Below are 17,962 nucleotides of genomic sequence, written 5' to 3'. Positions count from 1 at the left end.
TACAGTGCCTGTAATTCCACCATTAGAGTCACTTCATTTGGTTTAAGGCAGCAAGTTTCAAACTGTGCTTTGTAGGGCCCCTTAGGAATCCCCAGTCACTTGGGGGCTGGGCAGCTGGGCTGACTAAGAGGACAGGGTTCCAGACTACACTTTAGTCACAGCACTTCCACTGTCATCTGATTTCACGTTAACAAAGACGGATAAATTACAGCCATTGAATTAAGAGATATGAATACATCTCTTCTCTATATTATCTAAGAGTTGTACAATGCCGGTGTATTAATTTTGTTAAGAGGTCAGAATAAACCAAGTTAAAAACAATAGCCCTGGAGCATTCAAGCAGGCAGAGGCCTCAGGAAGCTTCCAGCCCTGCCCTTCCTTGTCCAGGGGAGGACAGCAGCCACAGAGCTATGGCTCTGCTCACGCCTTTCATGGTTAGTGCACCAAGATGCCCAAACAGGGAGGCTCCGGAAGTTATTCCATGGATCCGTTTGTCCTATAAGCTCGCAGTGCTCTGTAGACTGTAAAGTTCTAGGAAAATGCAGTGGATCCTTACTAAGATTTTCCCTTGAGAGCCTACAGGGCGGGGCTGCTGAGAAGGGAATGGGAGGGCCCTCAAAACCAGTTCTGGGCAGGGCAGGAAATTCTCCTAACCCTCTGACTGTGGGCTCGGAGAGGAGAAGGGAGGGAAGTGTGGAGACTCGCATGCATGCCTGCCTCGGGTTCCTACAGGTGGGAGGGAAGGTACCTGATGTCACAGGTCCTGGAAAGGTCTTGCAGAGCAAACATGGCCGTCATTTTACAGACAGAGAAACAGGCACAGGAGTCTTCTTGGCCACAAACTGAATAGAACCATCTTGAGCATCGCTGAACATCAGGCTCCTGGGTTGCGGTTCAAGGCAAGGTGGGGAGCCTTGGCTGAAAGGAGCCGGGGCCTGTCTCACAGTGAGGACAGTGAGGATGGCTGAGCAGTGAGGCCCTGGTCGCCCAGGAACTTTGCATTGAGATGCCCCAGTGGGTATCGGGGCCTCATGTGTACGACGAGGCAGTTAGATTTAGAGCAGTGCTTCTTACATTCTCACAGCTTTGGATTCACGAATCAATACAAGTTTCCTTTTAATTCGAAGATTAACATAAAGAATGCCATCTTTTTATTTTACCAAGTAAAGACTTTACCAAAAATTTTATCATTTACTATCACTCTCATTTCATTTCTACAAAGACATATATAGGAAGAGCATAATCTCAGAGTAAAGGTTGATTCTATAAGTGGAAAGAATCTAATTTTATAAAAACCCCACTACAATTTCCATATTTTTATCATTTTGTCAGAACTGGTGGGAATGGACCAACTCTGGTCAGCATGGGAACCTCTAGGCCGGACAGATGACTAGTGAGGGTCCTTCCAACCCAGAAGGACTGGGGTTCTAAACTGGGGGGGCCTGAGAATGTCTCTGGCCCCTCACACTCTCCAGGCCATCTCTATACTTAGGAGCATGGCTTGGCTTAGCTGAACCACAGAGAGGAGCTGAGAATGGCCTAGCCTTGTCCGAGGGCAATCAAGGGCAAGAAGAACTGTCTAGATCAGCCGTGGGCAAACTACGGCCCGCGGACTGGATCCGGCCCATTTGAAATGAATAAAACTAAAAAAAAAAAAAGACTGTACCCTTTTATGTAATGATGTTTACTTTGAATTTATATTAGTTCACACAAACACTCCATCCATGCTTTTGTTCTGGCCCTCCGGTCCAGTTTAAGAACCCATAGTGGCCCTCGAGTCAAAAAGTTTGCCCACCCCTGGTCTAGATCAAGAGTTGGCAAACTATTTCTGCAAAAGGCCAGAGAGTAAATATTTTGAACTTTGAAGCCTGTGTTACATTAGTCACCTCTGCTGTCACAGGGTGAAAGCAGCCACACACAATTCATAAATGAGTGGGTATGGTTGTGTGCCAATAAAACTTTATTTATGGACATGGAAATTTGAATTTCATATCATTTACACGTGTCACAAAATATCATTCTTCTTTTGATTTTTTTTTGACTATTTAAACTATAAAAACCATTCTTAGCTTATGGCTGTATAAACACAGGTGGCATGCTGGATGTGGCTTGCGGGCCGTAGTTTGCAGGCGCCTGGGCTAGACTGTTGTTCTCACCCCAAATCTGTCACAGATCAGCCAGGTGGCCAAGGGCAAGTTGCTTCACCAGAGCACTGTCAGTCCCTTCGCTGCTTATAAACCAAATTCAGTCTAACTCGAGACAAAGAGGGGGGCGCCAGCTGGGACTGGGAAATGGCTGTCTACTTGGCCTCAACCTCAACAGATGGAGAAAATGGACAAATACCCTTTCCTGGCTGTGTCAACATACCTTCTCCTGAGACATAAGGCTCCCCGGGCTTACAGATTGGGAATCGTCTCCTCTGCACTTGGGACAGACCCGATCCTCGCCGTTCCTAGAGACACACACAAACAAATCGGGCTGAGTGCGGCATTCACAATTCCCTGGCACCAACCTCTGTCCTGATAGCACCTGATAGCATGGTGCCTGAGACCAGTGAGCATGCAGGTCCACAATCCCAGACCCACCATTCCCAAACCTCAAAGCACTGGGCACCCAGTGTCTTTCCATAGATTGCAGTGAGCTTCTTTGGCAGCCAAACCTGACCTGCCTGAAGTTACTGGTGGCTATTCTAACCCTTATCCCACTTAGTGTGAATATTAATGTTTCATTGCAGAAACATTAATGGGCTTGATCATAAGGTGCTGCCCCAACCCCACTGGAAGAACTACGCAGTGATGCACTGACTTGCTTTTCTGAAATCTGAAAAAATTCTGAATTCCAAAATGCACCTGAGCCAGGGCTTCAGGTGTGGCTACATTTGCTCTTCTCAGCTTCTTCTGTTTGGCTTAGGTCTCTTTGTCTTAGGAATTACAGATGACCAGGGCCGATTAGAACAAGAAGGGGCCTCAGAGAGCACCTCGCTTGAGGTTCTCTACCAGGAGCAGTTGGCCGGATGACACATGGGCTTATGGGCTTTTACAAAGCTCCCAAATAATTCTGATCCACAGTCAGAGCAACCGGTCAGGCCCTAAATGTGAGACCTCAGAGGACATGTGGATTGGCCAAGGGGAGGCAGAGTCAAGAGCAAAGCTCTGCCTGGATCCCTTGGACATCCAGTCAGCTCCTTCCCCACCTCTGCCCGGTTTTGGAATAATGGGGAGGGAAGCCAAGAGACCCAGTTCAAAAGCCTGAGATGAACCCACAACAATCAGCTTAACGGTAAAACCAGCCAAGCTTTGACCAACCCACCCCCACAACCTGGCCTTTCCATGGCCACAACCTCTTCCCTCCCTCTGCATCAAAGCATTTGAATTTCTCAAACTAGACTGATTCAGCTTTCCCACCTTCTTAAGCTGTAAAACTCCAGACAAAGGTCAAGCTGAGGGTGTATGACAGTTAAAGAGCACTTTTGCCAGGAAACTGAACCAGGACAAGTTGATCTATTCTCTCCATTACGCCTCACTGTCCTCATCTGTAAAATGGGACAATAACAGTATCCACCTTTCCAAAGCTCTTCTGAAGACCCAAGGAAAGAGGCACATAGTAGGCTCAAACTGGTGGGATGCTGATGATCATATGGATGCCACACCTATCCGAGTTACTGATATTTTAAATATTTTATATATGTAAAACATGTATTTCTATAAGTATATATTCATATATAAATATATACATAGTCAACTATATATATTCATACAGGGGTGGGCAAAAGTAGGTTTACAATTTGCCCACCCCTATATATAAATATATTATCTATATATACATATAGATATCTATAGGTAGATATATATCTATATATATAAATATAGATATCTTTGCTCCCTTTAAAAGTGTTCTCAACAAACAATACAAGATGATGGGTGATATTGTGGAAGGAGATATATTTGTATAGCAGTTCATCATTTACTAAGAAAGTTTATATTCATTATTACAAAAACTTTTTGGAATATTATTGATTGTGCCTCTTAATCCTGGGAGGTAGAAAGTAGCTTTACAGGAATTTTACAGACAAGGAAGCTGAGGCTTTGTGAGGCATGAAACACCCAGCCTCACAGTAAGTAAGGAGCCCAGCTGGGCCTGAGGCTCTCCCCCACCCTGGACAGCCTTCAGCTGTGGCAGCTGACATCTGTCTGTGGCTACTTCTTCCATCAAGATCAGAAGCAACGGTGTCAGGGACTACAAGGAGAGGGTGTGGAAACGGAGGCCCAGAGAGGTGAAGTCACCTGCTCAAAGCCACTGGCTCCTCTCACCCTTGTCTCCCATCAGGGGTCCCTCCCTGGCACCTTCTTCCCACCCACTCTTTGCTCCTCTGACCCCTCACCTCAAGTTCTCAGAGAGACAGGCGGTGCAGCAGAGGGCCCTGGGCTCTGGTGGGTCCTGGCAGACGGTGGGAGGGCACCCAAAGGGAAACTCGTTCTCATCAGGGGCTGGGCGGGGGCTGCTGGCTGAGCCAGAGGCCATCCCGTGCTCCCAGGCTGGCCAGGAGCCCGACTAAGCTCCTCTGGGGAGGGAACCAGCCCGTGGAGTCTGTGCTGAGAGAAGTGAGTTCTGGCGTGGGCCACCCTCTCTGGTGAGCAGGAGTCTGATGACTTTATCTTCTCGCTGACTTGTGTGGTTCAACGTCACAGCTGAATCACAACAGGGATGGGGCAGGAATTACCCTCGGTGGTGAAAAAACCCCCTGGATGCTGGCTGAAGGCTCTAGGAGTGCCCAGTCATTCTTTAGAGTGACAGAGAGCAAGAGAACGAGTCAGAGAGAAAACACAACCATGCCACACACTTTCAGGAACCACAGTCAGAGTTCCCCCATCAAAGAACCTCAGCCTGCCGCTCGCTTCCTCCCCGTCTTCCCCAGGGGACATGGGCAGAGAGCCACAGCTGGTGACTTGTCTGTGTTCTCTGAGACCTCCCAGAAGCCTGGAATTCTGGGTGGGGGTGCTCACTGCCCTGGTGGAAATCCCTAGGTCCTGGTGGCAGGTCCAAACATGCAAGTTCCAGGCGGTCAATCTCTGCCCTCTCCAGTGTCTCAGGCAAAAGTCACTTCCTCACAGTGGGTCTCGGTTACCCCGTCTGTAAAGAAAGGAGTTGCAACAGGTGGTCTTCAAGGTTCCTCTAAGCGCTGAGATTCTGGAACCTTAGGGCCAAGGCAGCCAGAGGTAGCAGGAGGCTTCTGATGGCCCTGCCCCGGGCACTCCTCACTAGTCTCGATGACAACACAGGGCCCTCCCCTCCTTTCAAGTCCAGGGCTTCAGAGCCATACACTGCTCAGGGCGCTCCTCAGGGCCCCACGCAGGAAGTCATAGGTGGCCACATACCCCGGTCAGGCACTACCACTTCCCGGCCCTGAGAACAAAGCTCTAAATAAATACAAGGCCACAGGGGGTTGGTCTCAGCGGCCAAGTATGATGCAGATCCACTGTTGTGTGGGAACTATGGCTCCTGGCGCATCTACTGTGGGCAGGGCAACATTTTCCTTCCTATTCCTCAAAGCAACCAGCTGGGAATTCTGTGGCCACGTGTAGGCACAGAGAAGCAAGATGACTGGTCCAAAGTCACACAGACCCTGGTGGTGGAGCAAGATTCGCAGCAGGTCTGTGGGACCACACGCAATGTGTTCCTTCATCCATACAAGAGAGATGACAGCAAGGCTGAGTGGGGGAGTCTACAGAGTCGAGGATGGAGGCCAGAGTATCCACCCTGTTTTCTCACCTAACAAATGGAAAAGAGGCTTCCTTCACATCTTTCTATCCTGTTGGGCTGCTACTAGGGACTTTGCAAATTTTTTATAATGGTTCCAAATCATGAGTTTTGAGGCCTAATAACTCTGAGCTTAGATCTTAAGTCTACTATTTACGAGCTGTGTGTCCTGGGACAAAGTCTTTAACCTCAGTTTCTGCATCTGTAAAGTGGGGATAATATTAATACCAACTTCACCTGACTATTGTGACTAAATGAGATCGTAGGTGAAAGTATGCATGATGCATAGCCCAACTGAGGTGCTCAAAAGGTTTTGACACTGTCTCCCAATGATGGTCACAGCCTCCCCCCCGCAACCCCCCCCCCCCAGCTCCTCACGATCAGGGGAGAGGATCAAAATGGTAAGTGATGCTTATATATAGTGTTTACACATCCATCAACTTTATTTGAGCCTCACAAGTGGGCAAGGCAGGTCATATGTTGTCCTCTGACCCGAGATAAATACAACTGCCCACTTTCCCTGGGGCAAAACTGGGGCTACCAAGCTGCTGGTAAAGAGGGCATGGCATACTAGGACCTCCACCCTCCCCTGGGCCAGCCCTGGCCTGGTCCTCTCAGCAAAAGACATTGAGGCCTACGTCAGACAAGACTACCAGAAAGACACCCCCTTAACTGCCTACCACAAACCCGCAAACTTCCCTGCATCCCCACCTGTCTCCTCCTTCCCTTGGTTTGACAGAGACAGGCACCCAAGACTTCTCTCCCAGCCAAGATCTGGGTCCCTTTCTGCCTCGTCCCTTTTCTCTCCCCTCTGTCTTCAATGCCTCCCTCTCTTACCAGCGCCTTCCTATCAGCATCAAACTATGCGTCAGGTGCTCTAATAATAAGAGCGAAAAATATTAAGTACTACTTTTTAGTGCTGTGTGAAGTACTTTTACAGGCACCATCTCATCTCATCTTCACACGAACCCTATGAGGCAGGTATTGTCATTACCTCCGTCTTACAGATGAAGGCACAAACAGGGTAAGTGACGTGCCCAAGGTCTGGGGAGAGTGAATGGGGACTTCTGCACCCAGAGCCTGTGCTCTCACCACACACAGTGCTTTGAAACGCTCTTCGCCCTCATCCCAAATTCTCTCCTGCATCCACTCTCGCGTTGACAGAACTGGAAGAGGTTGCCCACACAGGTGCTCCACTGTCTCACTGGCGTCTCCATGGAACCATCTCCTCCAGGTTCACAATGTCCAAGTCGCCAAGCGCCCTGGGCCTGCCCCGGTTCTCATACAACCAGGCTTCTGGCCAGCACCCGACATGCCTCGGCTCCTCCCTTAGAATTCTCTTCCTTTCCGAACCTCCATCGATTCATCTCCATGTCTCTACCGAGAGATCCCCACATGCGAGGTCTCTCTGCGCCGCGTACCCCCATCTCCCCAGTCTTCCAACTTGTCTTTCGGGGCCCACCTGGACCAGACTCCACCTCCCCTTGGAGTCTCCACAGGCTGTCCCCAGGATGGGGGTACACCCGCCTTTGCGAGTCCATCGCGTCCCGCAGCCCCGGGAGCCTATGTGTCCCCGGCTCCGTTGGCTCCCCGACCCCCGGGCAGGTGACTGTCATCTCGCCACCGCCACCTCTCCAGGTGAGCTCGCAGCGGAGCAGAGCCCACGACTATCAAGGATGAGCGAACCCCAGGGGTGCCCGGGAGCACGCAGGAAGGGCTGGGGCAGCGGGTCCCGGCCGCGCGTGGGGAGGCCCGCGCGGGGGAGCCCCGCCCGAGCTAGCGGGACCTGGGCCGCCCGGGGCGGGGAGCGCGGGGGGCCGGGGCGGGGTTCGGCGCCGCCCGCAGTCCCAGGGCGAGTGGGGGTGGGGCGGGGTGAAGTGCAACCAACCTCGGCGCCTCCGCCGCAGCCGCCGCCTCCCGCGGCCGGCGCACGCTTCCGGTAGGGCCGCGCGGACGTGGCCGGGCGGCGGAAGCCGGGGTGGCCGGGGCGGGTCTCCGCAGCCGGAGTCTGTTCCCGGGGCGGGGCGAGCGCTCCCCGAACGGGAAACTGAGGCTCGGGAGGGGGTGTGCTGCGTCGCCCTGTTCTCCCAGTGGGGACTGGCAGGCCCCCGCGCCCCTCCTCCCCTCTCCGTGCTCCGGACTCAGTGCAGTGTTCACAGAATAAACGAGTCCAGACGGGCCTGGGGCTTGACCCCCACGCCCTGCCTGCCCACCCGAAACCCCGCCTGGAGATGGGCTGAGCAGAACCGAGTCTTGCCCTCTTGGGTTCCTGCAAAGAGCCTAGCACAGTGCCAGGCTCGTCCAGGCCTATTGGGTTGGTACAGTCAGCAAGGCTGGTACGAAGAGGTTGGAAGCAGGATGCTTTACAAAACTGGGCGTCTTCAGGAACCATTTCTGTTTCTGTCTAAAGTCTAAACACACACAGTCACTCATTCTCTATGAAGCTGTGTGTATCAATCAAAATAGTTACGGAACTTAGTATTGGAATAGAATTTTTGTTTATAAGAGACAACCTATATTTTTGAGAATTTGACAAAGCTCCTTCTCCATCAGACCTCCAAGGTCTGTCTGCAGGACTGTCAGCTGAAGGAGGAGTGAGGCTGCCTATTTTGTTGGCTTTGTTTTATTTTAGTTACTCACAGGCACCCATTACATTCTCTTTATATATTAGGGTCCCATTTTTTTGTCTTGACACTCAAATGGAGTTGCGAACTGTGTTTTAGTTTTTTGGTTGTGTGAGTGTGTGAGTGTGTGAGTGTGTGAGTGTGTGTGTGTGTGTGTGTGTGTGTGTGAGAGAGAGAGAGATTGAGATTGAGTTTAAATCTGGGAAGTATGTAAGCCTCCCATCCAGGGTAGAGCTTCTTCCAGCTTCTGATGGGGAAGCTGGTGCTACAGGACAGAGTCCCTCTGGGGAAAGGAGGGCTTATGGGTCCTCCCTGGAGGGCAGACACCTGCTCTGGACAAGCAGAGGACCTCAGGGACCTCCATCATAGGCAATCTGTGGGAGGGTGACCAGAGGTGGCCCCAGCTGTGAGGCTGCATAAATCGAAAGCCAAGAGAAAAGAAGGATTCAGAGTTTTGAGTCTCTGATTTAAAAATTCATTCTTAGCTCACTTCATGAAGGATTTGGGATCTCTAAAGGCCATTCGCTGGTCCCACTTCTCTCCCACCCACCCCTTCCTCTCTGCCCCAAGCCAGTGTAAGTGAACAGGCAATCTGACCTCACTCTTTTCATGTGCCACATCCTGTTTTCAGATTAATGAGCTCATTTGGTGGAAATTTACCAAGGGAAATAGTTTAATTTTGGAAAGTACCAAAAACTTATCTGTAGTCACTTGGCTTATTTTGGGGGGCTCTTGAAGTAGAGGGGGCATCACCAGGGGACCTCTGAGCATTCAGGGAGCCGTGAGGCTGCAGAAATCGAAAGCCAAGTCTCACGGGGTGAACCTGACTCAGAGAGGAAATGAAACCCTTTGGAGACCACTCATCTCTACCCAGGGGAAAAATTATTTTTCCAAAAATAGATTTAAAAAGAAAATTAGTCCATCTGGCTAAGGCCTAACATCTGGTGGTCTGAGCATGGGGCCATGAATGAGGAACAAGAAAGCAAAGCCAGGGAAGTAGGGCGTGCTGGAGCCTCAGCAGTCCTTTCACATTCATAACTACTCTGCCTTCAAAGAGGCACCAAAAGGCTTCCATTTGCCAGCTTTGCCCAATCCTTTAGCCATTAAGTTTGACATTGAATTTGCCTGCTTAGCCTTTTCAGCTTCTGGCTCCTGCAAGGAGCTAAGGACTGAATGGCCAGGAGGACTTGGATATTAAAATTTTGTGAGCCAGTCTCTATTGAAGATGGTAGAGCACATGTGATTGGCTCCTAAGTGTCTGACCACCTCCTGGCTTGCTATATTTCCTAGAGTAGAGATTTTTTAACCCTTTTTCAGATGCAGAATAGAAAACTGGTGATAACTGGTAAGGTCCTGACAATTTAGTACTGGATGAAAGGAATTGTGTCTTCCTTCACTCTGCCCCCCCCCCCCCGAAATATGTAGTGATATATTGGAGGCTATATTTATATATTGAAATGAGCACTGGACTAGGAGTCAGGAGATGCACGTTCTGTTTTTTCTCCCCTTGCCACTAAACCGGTTGTTTGCAGGGGGGAGGGGAAGGTTAGGGGGGGAGGAGGAGGTAAATAAATGAATGCTTAAGGAGTAATTAAAATATATAATTCATAGATTTTTTTAAAAGCAGAAAAATGATCATAAAGATCATAGACAAGTGTGTTAGGGTTTTCAAACTGCGTTAGCTGTAGGACTGTGTCTTTGAATGCATTCTCACTTGGAGCCCAAATATATAAACCAGCTGGAAGCTGAGAGCTTTGTGAAGCAGTGCATGTGGCCAGGAGTCTGCACACTGAACTTCTCCCCATCCTGACCTCTGGGCTCTAGAGACACAGTTTGAAAATCACTAGACTTAAAAAAAGAAAACCATGAACCTAATGAGATTTGAAAACTGGGATTCTTTCCTGGGCTGGCTTGCCTCTGCTGTCTCAGCCTGTTCAAGCTTTTTTCTGACAACTGCCTTTCCATGTGTTACAGTTCAGGATGCTGGCAGCCAAGAGCGTTAGAGGAGGGAGAGATTACACTGGCCTGGGGAGCCAGGACCAGATTAGAGTTTAAGCATCGGGAGGATTGGGGTCCGTGGTTGTACTAAAAATACTAACAGTGACAATAAAAGTGACTACCTTTTATTTAATATCAGAGACTGCTCTGAGCATAGCCATGAATTGCTCCATTCACTAACATCGCCAAGAAGAGGTGAGGAAACTATTTTTCCACTGTCCAGATGAGAAAAGTAAGGCTTACTGATGAGTTCAGTAAGTTGGTCGAGGTGAAGCAGCCAGAATTTGGCAGCGCTGGGGGTGGGAAGGGCAGTCACTTCAGGCTTTGTGTGTTTTTTCCACTTGTTCAGACCAAGCTGGGATCTCATCTGGTTCCTCAGTGACCAGCTGTGAGTTGTTTTCCTGCTGTGTGCCTCAGTTTCCTCATTTGTCAGGTGACAGGAATGGAACAGATACTCCCCCGGATCTTTTGCACAGTCACTCCCAGGTTACAAAACCCAGGCCTGTGGTGCAGGGAGGTGAAGGGGGCCACCTGACTCCTATTCACAGTCAATACCCCAGCTACTCTCCAGCCTCTTACTTCTTGACATTTCTTTAACAAGAGATAGATGGATATGTTCTTCAGGGAGAGGAGAGGCGCCAGTCATTGTGACCCACGTTTCCAGTCGGGAGGAGAGTCTTTCCTGAGAGCAGATTGGGAAAGGAGGAGGAAATTGACTGTCCAGTCTGAGGGGAGGTAGGTCCTGTGGAGGGGTGAAAAGGATGTATGGTGGGTCACAGTTGCTGCAGACATTTCATTGACTTCACCCCAAACGTATTTATTGTGAAGGCGTAGAGTGTGTTCTGTCAAGAGCAAGGCCCCAGACTGCAGCTGTGAATGAGCCAGACAGGGCTCTTCGTCTCATGACTGCTTCATCCTAGATATGAATGAACCGAGTGAGTGCACCCAGTCAGCTAATGACAGCCATGCTATTTGTCAGTGACCCTTAAAATGGGGAGTCCAGAATGAGCTATTACTCCCTCTATTATAAAAACCAAACGTTCCCAATTTTGCCCTGTGTTCCTTCTTTTCATTGCCAGCATCATGCCGTGTCCCTGTCATATCCATGGCTTATGTTTAGTAAAAATAATTAGCGAACAGCTTTCCTGTTCACATTACTTTAATATCCTCTGATAACTTCTGATGCCCACAGCAGGACATTTAATTAAACATATGATTACAGCTTATCAGTCACCTGTTATATTAGAAGACCAAATGGCACTGGGTTCTTCAACCCAAATTCAATACTTCCCTGTGGTAATTTATACTTAGCTAATAACAACAGCAAAACAAAGAAATACACCAAATGCTCTTGTAAAAACTATGGCCAAATCAGTGATGGCGAACCTTTTGAGTTTGGCGTGTCAGCATTTTGAAAAACCCTAACTTAACTCTGGTGCCGTGTCACATATAGAAATTTTTTGATATTTGCAACCATAGTAAAACAAAGATTTATATTTTTGATATTTATTTTATATATTTAAATGCCATTTAACAAAGAAAAATCAACCAAAAAAATGAGTTCGCATGTCACCTCTGACACACGTGTCTTAGGTTCGCCATCACTGGCCTATATTATGCATTTTCTGCTTTGGTGATGATTAAAAATGTCCCAAATTTCCTTCTGTTAATCTCCATCTTGGCTTTTATTACACTTGTTATAACTGGCAGTTTAAAAAATGTGCCTGTTTATAAGTGTTTTTTTTTCTTTTTGCCCCTCTAGAATATGTGAATTATATCAATATAAGAAATTAAAGGGAGTAAAGATATTAAAGTAAAGCTGTGTCTTAATTCTTCATTATTGTTTTCCCAGGCATAGCTCAGGGCTGGGTACATAGCAGGTATTTGATAAACACTTGTTCAACGAATGACTAATATGCAAGACCTTACCCATAAACATTTTTACTTACGTTAACAATAGTTAAGGATAATTTCACCACCATCAGAAAACATTTATAAAATCTTTTTGGCCTGGCCTTTTTCAGGGTGTTAGAAAAAGCATTCTAACAAATATCTGAAAAGAAAGCTGGGGTTGTTTGTTGAAGGGAGTTTCTATATCTGGTGATTTTCCCCATCTGAACAGATTCCCATATTTTAAGTAAAGAAACAAAACACTTCTGAAGTTCTTTGCATTGTAGGTTCCAGAACTGTCCCTGGGGTGTTTCCAGTTATTTGTGGGAATGGCCACTTTGAAAATGCAATGGAAATTTCAACATATGATGGGGGTGTTGACGTGGCCCAGGTGAACTGCTTGGGAGACCCTTGGATAAGAAAAGCTCCTCAGATGCCAATAATGAGCAAGGCAAATATCTTTGGATTAGCACTAGCCAACCTTCTGCTTCTCTTTGCAGGAGCCCTGTTCTAAGAGATTGGTTTAGTTCTGTATCAGATTCTTACTTTTGTGGACTTTGACCATAAAGACTTTCCCAAAGGTGGGTATCCTGGGCCTCCAAGGCCCTTTGCTGGGCTATAGAATCATTGTTGTTCTCTGTTACTTACCTTTGTGAGGTTGGTTTTCCTGGGCTCTGGGCTGGTGCAGAATGAGAATAATCAATCTTCTAGTTCAACAGCAGTCACTGTCTGGCTGAGGAGGGGGTACAGCCTGGCAGTCCTCATCTCACTCCCTCTTGAGGACTCAGCCTAAGAGAGAAAAATCAGGGAGTGAAGGGAGCTCTTACTCAGGAATTAGGATATCTGCGTCTGCTGTTGACTGCAGGACTGCAAGGAAAGTCCCTCCAAACCCTGGTGCTGCGTAAGGGACACAACTCTCTCACCTGTCTAGGAAGCTGGACCAGGAACCTTTGTAACAGATGCTGGAAGCTTCCACTAAATGCCTGGTCTTTTGGGACTCCAGATATTTTTTTCAAGAAAAAACAGTGTGAAAAACCTCATCTGATGGATTTTTTTCTCCTCCCAGAGCTCAAACCAGATGAATTCCCAGCACAAGCCAAGACTTGGAAGCAGGAATGTGGGGTGGGTAGCCCTGGCTGGTGTTGCTCAGTTGGTTGGGCGCAGTCTTGTGCACCAAAAGGTTGCAGGTTTGATTCCAGTCAGGGCACATGCCTGGGTTGTGGGTTCGATTCCTGGTAGGGGGGCATGCAGGAGGCAGCCGATTGATGTTTTACTCTCACATTGATGTTTCTCTCTCTCTCTCTCCCTCTAAATTAATTAATTAATTAATTTAAAAAAATTAAAATTTTTTTTTAAAATAAGGTGGGGTGGGAATAAGAGGCTGAGAACCAGGCAATGGCCTGAACTCCCTCCTGGAATGCCCAAGCTGGGGGTGGGCAGGGCTGTGAGTGTAGGATTGGTGTTTGATAGTCTCTTCTGACCTCCTCTTATAAAAGGGGAACTGGGTCCAGAGAGGGGTCGGAGCTTGCACAGTAAGTCTGAAGTCCAGAGGGCCTCTTCCTCTATGTTCTGGTGCCCCTTTGTCCCCAAATGTCTCAATAATAGCCTGCCCTTTCTTGTTCCTGCTTTCACTTTTCCTCGGATATCTCTCCACAAGAAGGCCTGGGAGCAGGGCATATTTGTGTTTGTAGGCCCATTGTGCCCAGCCTATATCCTATCCTGTACACCAGAGGTGGAGGATGGGAGAGCACAGTAAATACCTATTAAGAGGGTCCAATTTGCCACATTAAGAGGATCCAGGAAAATGTCATTCCTACCTCTCACATTTGTGGGTTCCTAAAATCTGTTTAACAAATATATTTTCAGCTTCTACCATGAGTCAATTCGCTAATTTTTAAAAGAACCATAGTATACACAGCTAGCAACACTTCTTGGGGGAGATCATTACCTTAATCACTTTACTGCTGTAATTGAGGAAGTTTAAAATGTAAAAGCTGATGGACCAAAAACACACTCTGTCTAGCCGCCATTCTTGATTACACTCTTCTGTATCCAGTGTCCAGCCACATGACCAGAGAGCCTGGGGTAGGGCCCACAGCTCTCTCTGGCCCCTCTGATTGCTGAAACTGGAGCTGCCTGGGGAGGCTGGGGCCCTGGCACCAGCTTCGCCTGGTCCTGCTTCTCCTTTCACAGAGAGCATGTCTGCACATGAGCCCTCCCAAGCCACCTTGGAGCTCCTCCAAGGACAGACCTGGAGACTGGCCAGGAGAGAGGGTGCTCCTGGGAAAGACACATCGATGGGAAGTGGAGACGCTGGCACGCAGGCACACACATGCAAATGCTTGCAGGACAGCCAGGTCTTCCAAGGTTTCCAGAAAAACTGGAAATCTAGATTTTTTACGTGAAATGTCTTGATTTTTTAGAATCCTCCATGAGCCAAAAAGCAAAACAAAAAAACAACCCTCTCCAAAAAAACCCAAACAACAACAACAACAGAAAACCACCAAACTCAAACCAAACAATCATCTCAACAAACCATGTCTGTGGACCACTGTTTGCAGCCTCTGATAGCGTCTGGCATGCCATGCATACAACCTAAGCGGGTAAGCCAATGCTCCATGTGTAGCTCACCAGGACTTTGCACATTGTATGTGTTTATCCAGGTGCAGAGCCTGCATGCACATAACGGAACCAGTCATTGAACATCTACGCCCACGGTATCTTCTAGGATGTCACTGTGCAACCTATTCATTTTGCAGCTAAGGAGACTGAGTGTTGGAGATCTCCAAGGTTGTGTAGCTGGATGTGCATCCCAGGCTGCCTGGCCAGAAAGCCAGTGTTCTGAACTGCTCCCCAAACATCCTCCCAGACGCCTGCTCTCTGAACTGAAATGCCTGCTAATTTGTCTCCCTCACTAAACTCAGCTCTGTGAGCTCAGAGACTTTTATTTGCTGTCACATCCCCATCACCTAGCACGGTGCCCAGGGGAACATAGAAGGTTCTCAAATAAATACTTGTGGGATTGCGCATAGGTACACATAAACCCACACACAGGCACGTAACTCCACCGTGCCCAAGAACACCCGAACACTTACGTTCCCACAGGCACACCGCCCACCCCACACCACTCCTCCCAGGGCATCAGACCCAGCTGGGCCTCCTCAAGTCCTCTGGCCAGCCTTGCCCAAAGCCTTCACAAATTGTTTCCTGGAAATCTCGAGGCGGCTGTGGTGTTCTTTTTCCCTAACTCAGGAGACAGCTCAGCAGTTTTGTTTTTCAAAGTCTGGGACTTATAAACCTGGATCCTTTCTTCGATTTTTCCACTAGAATTTTCCTTGGCCCAGTGCCTTTCCCCAGGGCCTTGGCCTGGAGGTTGTACTCAGAGCGCCCTCTGCTGGGCACCATCTTTTCAACCGAGTGGGCAGTTGCAGGGGGAGAAGGAGGGGACTTATTTTAGACTCAACTGCTTTACAGATGGGGAAATTGAGTCAGATGCAGGTAGTGGGCAGAGTTTGGGGGGGTGTAGGATCATGCTAAGTGTGTTGCAGTTGTGATTTTTTTAACTTGTTGAAAATAATAACAAAAAATAGCTTTCAGAGCTCCCACAGGGCAGAGAAAGGCCCTCTATTCTCCCCAGAGCCTCTGTGTGGGATAGATGGCAGAGGCTTGATACTTTATTAGATTTAACTTTACTCTTGAATCCCCACCACATTTAATAGGCAAGGAGAACAAGACACAGATATGTTGGGAGAAGCAGTGGGAGGAATATTTATTGAGCACCTGCTATGTGCTAGGTAGGCTTACAAATTCTTTCACATTTAATTTTCACAGCAACCTTGTGAGGTAGGTAGCCTTGTTTCCATTCTATAGATTTAGACATACAGGCTGAGAAAGGTCTCAAGATCAGAAAGGGAAGTGGGGGAGCTGGGATTGGAATCCAAACCTGCTGTGTTCTTGGCTTTGCAGCCTTCTGGATTTTTCTCATTTGGCTCCAGTGGGCCCAGGGTGGAGCCTCTGTGGCTGGGCTCATGGGGACAAATATTTAACAGCCCTCCTGCTCAGAGAGGGAAGCCTGTCCTTGGCCTCTTCCAGCAGGCTGCACTGGGGGCCAAGGGGAGAATGGTCAAGCAGGCTTGAAGCTGAGGGCCCCGGATCTGGGAGGAGGGAGGATCCTGGGACTGGCAGCTGTGCCAAAGCCCCTTAACTCACAATAAAAACAGGATTGGATGTCTTTATAAACTGAACTCATGAGCGGTTCCAAAGGGCAAGGTTTTTCCTGAAAGAAAAAAAAAAAAAGCAGGTCCTGTAAGGTTTTTGTTTTGTTTTTCTTCTTAATGGCGTTCTGGTTAATAACACAAGGAAATGAAGAACACATTTCACTAAGAATTAGTTACTGCCCTCCCAACCATCCTCCCTCTTGCTGCCCTGTTCAAAACCTTCAACACTTCTCACTTCCTGCAGGAGAAAACCAACTTCCTGATCTTGTTCTTCTTCAGCCTGGCTTGGCCTTCTCGTCCGCTCATCTAATTAAACAGACCTCCTAGGGGTCTCTGTGCATACCTTCCTTCATTCCCACCAATGTGCGCTTGCTCACATTATTTCCTCTCTCTGAAAGGACTTCATTTCAGCTTATCCAGATCGTAGTCATTATTCAAGACTCCAGTCAGAAGTCACCTTCTCCATGGAGCCTTCGTTGTGCCCAGTGGGAGCCATCCTGCCTTTGCTAACCTTCGAGATGAATGTTCTAGTTCCCCTACGACACTGAAACCCTCGAGAAGCAGTGTTGGACTCATCTTTGATCCCCCTATATGGGCGTGTGTGTGTGTGTGTGTGTGTGTGTGTCCCTGCCCTTTATACCACTTAGCAGTGTGGTGCTATAGAAAAAGCCCGAGACCCCAGCTTCATCATTAGGAGATTAGGGTTGAACAAAGATTGTAATAGAGAGCTGTTGTATGTTGCCCCTTCTTGAGTCATGAGAGAGGGGCTTTGTAGAGTCACAGAGCTGAGCACATGTCTCTGGCAGTCTGAGATGGAGAGATATGGTGGACTGGTATCTGACAGCCACCAGAGAAACCTAAAGGATGAGTGATGGGTGCCATCTTAGACAAACAAGGCAAAGGGGAGGTAGCCCTGCTCAGATCAGCCTGAGTGCCCAATGCTGTTTTGGGCCCAGGATATTGTTCCCATGGACAAGAAGTGGGTCATGCACAGGAAGAACTGAGGTGGAGGCCTCTTAGGGCTGTTCAAGAGGAGGACAAACTGAAGGGACCACTGACTTCCTAGGGCTGCAAGGGTGACCAATAGGATACAGGTGGTGAAAATTCCCTGCGTGTCTCCACACAAAGTCATCTTTAAAGCCTTCTTGCCATCATACTGGTCAGATAAGAGCTCTCCTGCTCTTTCCTTCCGCCTCTCCTCAGCCCACTCCTCTAGCCTTGGAGAGGTCCGAAGTCACAGCAAACTGGGGAGGGAAGTCTTGGGAGAGAAAAAAGCAGCTGTCCATATCCCTGTCCCCAGCTAGGGGTCCCACCTGCAGCAAGCACTGGTTGGGAGGAAAGGTTGAGCTTTAAATCAGATTTGGGATTTTGCCTTTTTAGGGGACTGAGCATATAATTTAGGAATAGAGTTTGGTGACAACAGTGTTCCTAGGACTTTTTCTCTTTGAAGAGTGATCAGAAAAGTCACAGCTTAAG

The 17,962-nt window shown here is 48.3% G+C and overlaps 1 protein-coding gene across 5 annotated transcripts in view; it reads right to left on the bottom strand.

Annotated features, from left to right (window-relative positions):
- TRAF1 (TNF receptor associated factor 1) overlaps positions 1–17,962 on the bottom strand; it is a 36,115-nt gene that overhangs the window by 14,109 nt on the left and 4,044 nt on the right. Inside the window, exons 1-3 of one of the 5 annotated variants that reach the window (XM_081103374.1) lie at positions 7,646–7,700; positions 4,382–5,130; positions 2,368–2,452 (exon numbers count right to left, since the gene is read on the bottom strand). In XM_081103374.1, coding sequence (XP_080959500.1) covers positions 2,368–2,452; positions 4,382–4,521 — 225 coding nt within the window. In that variant the 5' untranslated portion in view covers positions 4,522–5,130; positions 7,646–7,700. Of the gene's footprint in view, positions 1–748; positions 1,114–2,367; positions 2,453–4,381; positions 5,311–7,645; positions 7,737–12,917; positions 13,059–17,962 lie in introns of those variants that run through there. The other 4 variants (XM_081103375.1, XM_081103377.1, XM_081103373.1 and 1 more) reach the window with 4 other exon arrangements.

The sequence above is a fragment of the Myotis nattereri genome (genome assembly GCF_964212035.1).
Source record: "Myotis nattereri genome assembly, chromosome: 12".
NCBI classification, from domain to species: domain Eukaryota; kingdom Metazoa; phylum Chordata; class Mammalia; order Chiroptera; family Vespertilionidae; genus Myotis; species Myotis nattereri.
This window is presented reverse-complemented; position numbering and strand designations above follow the sequence as displayed.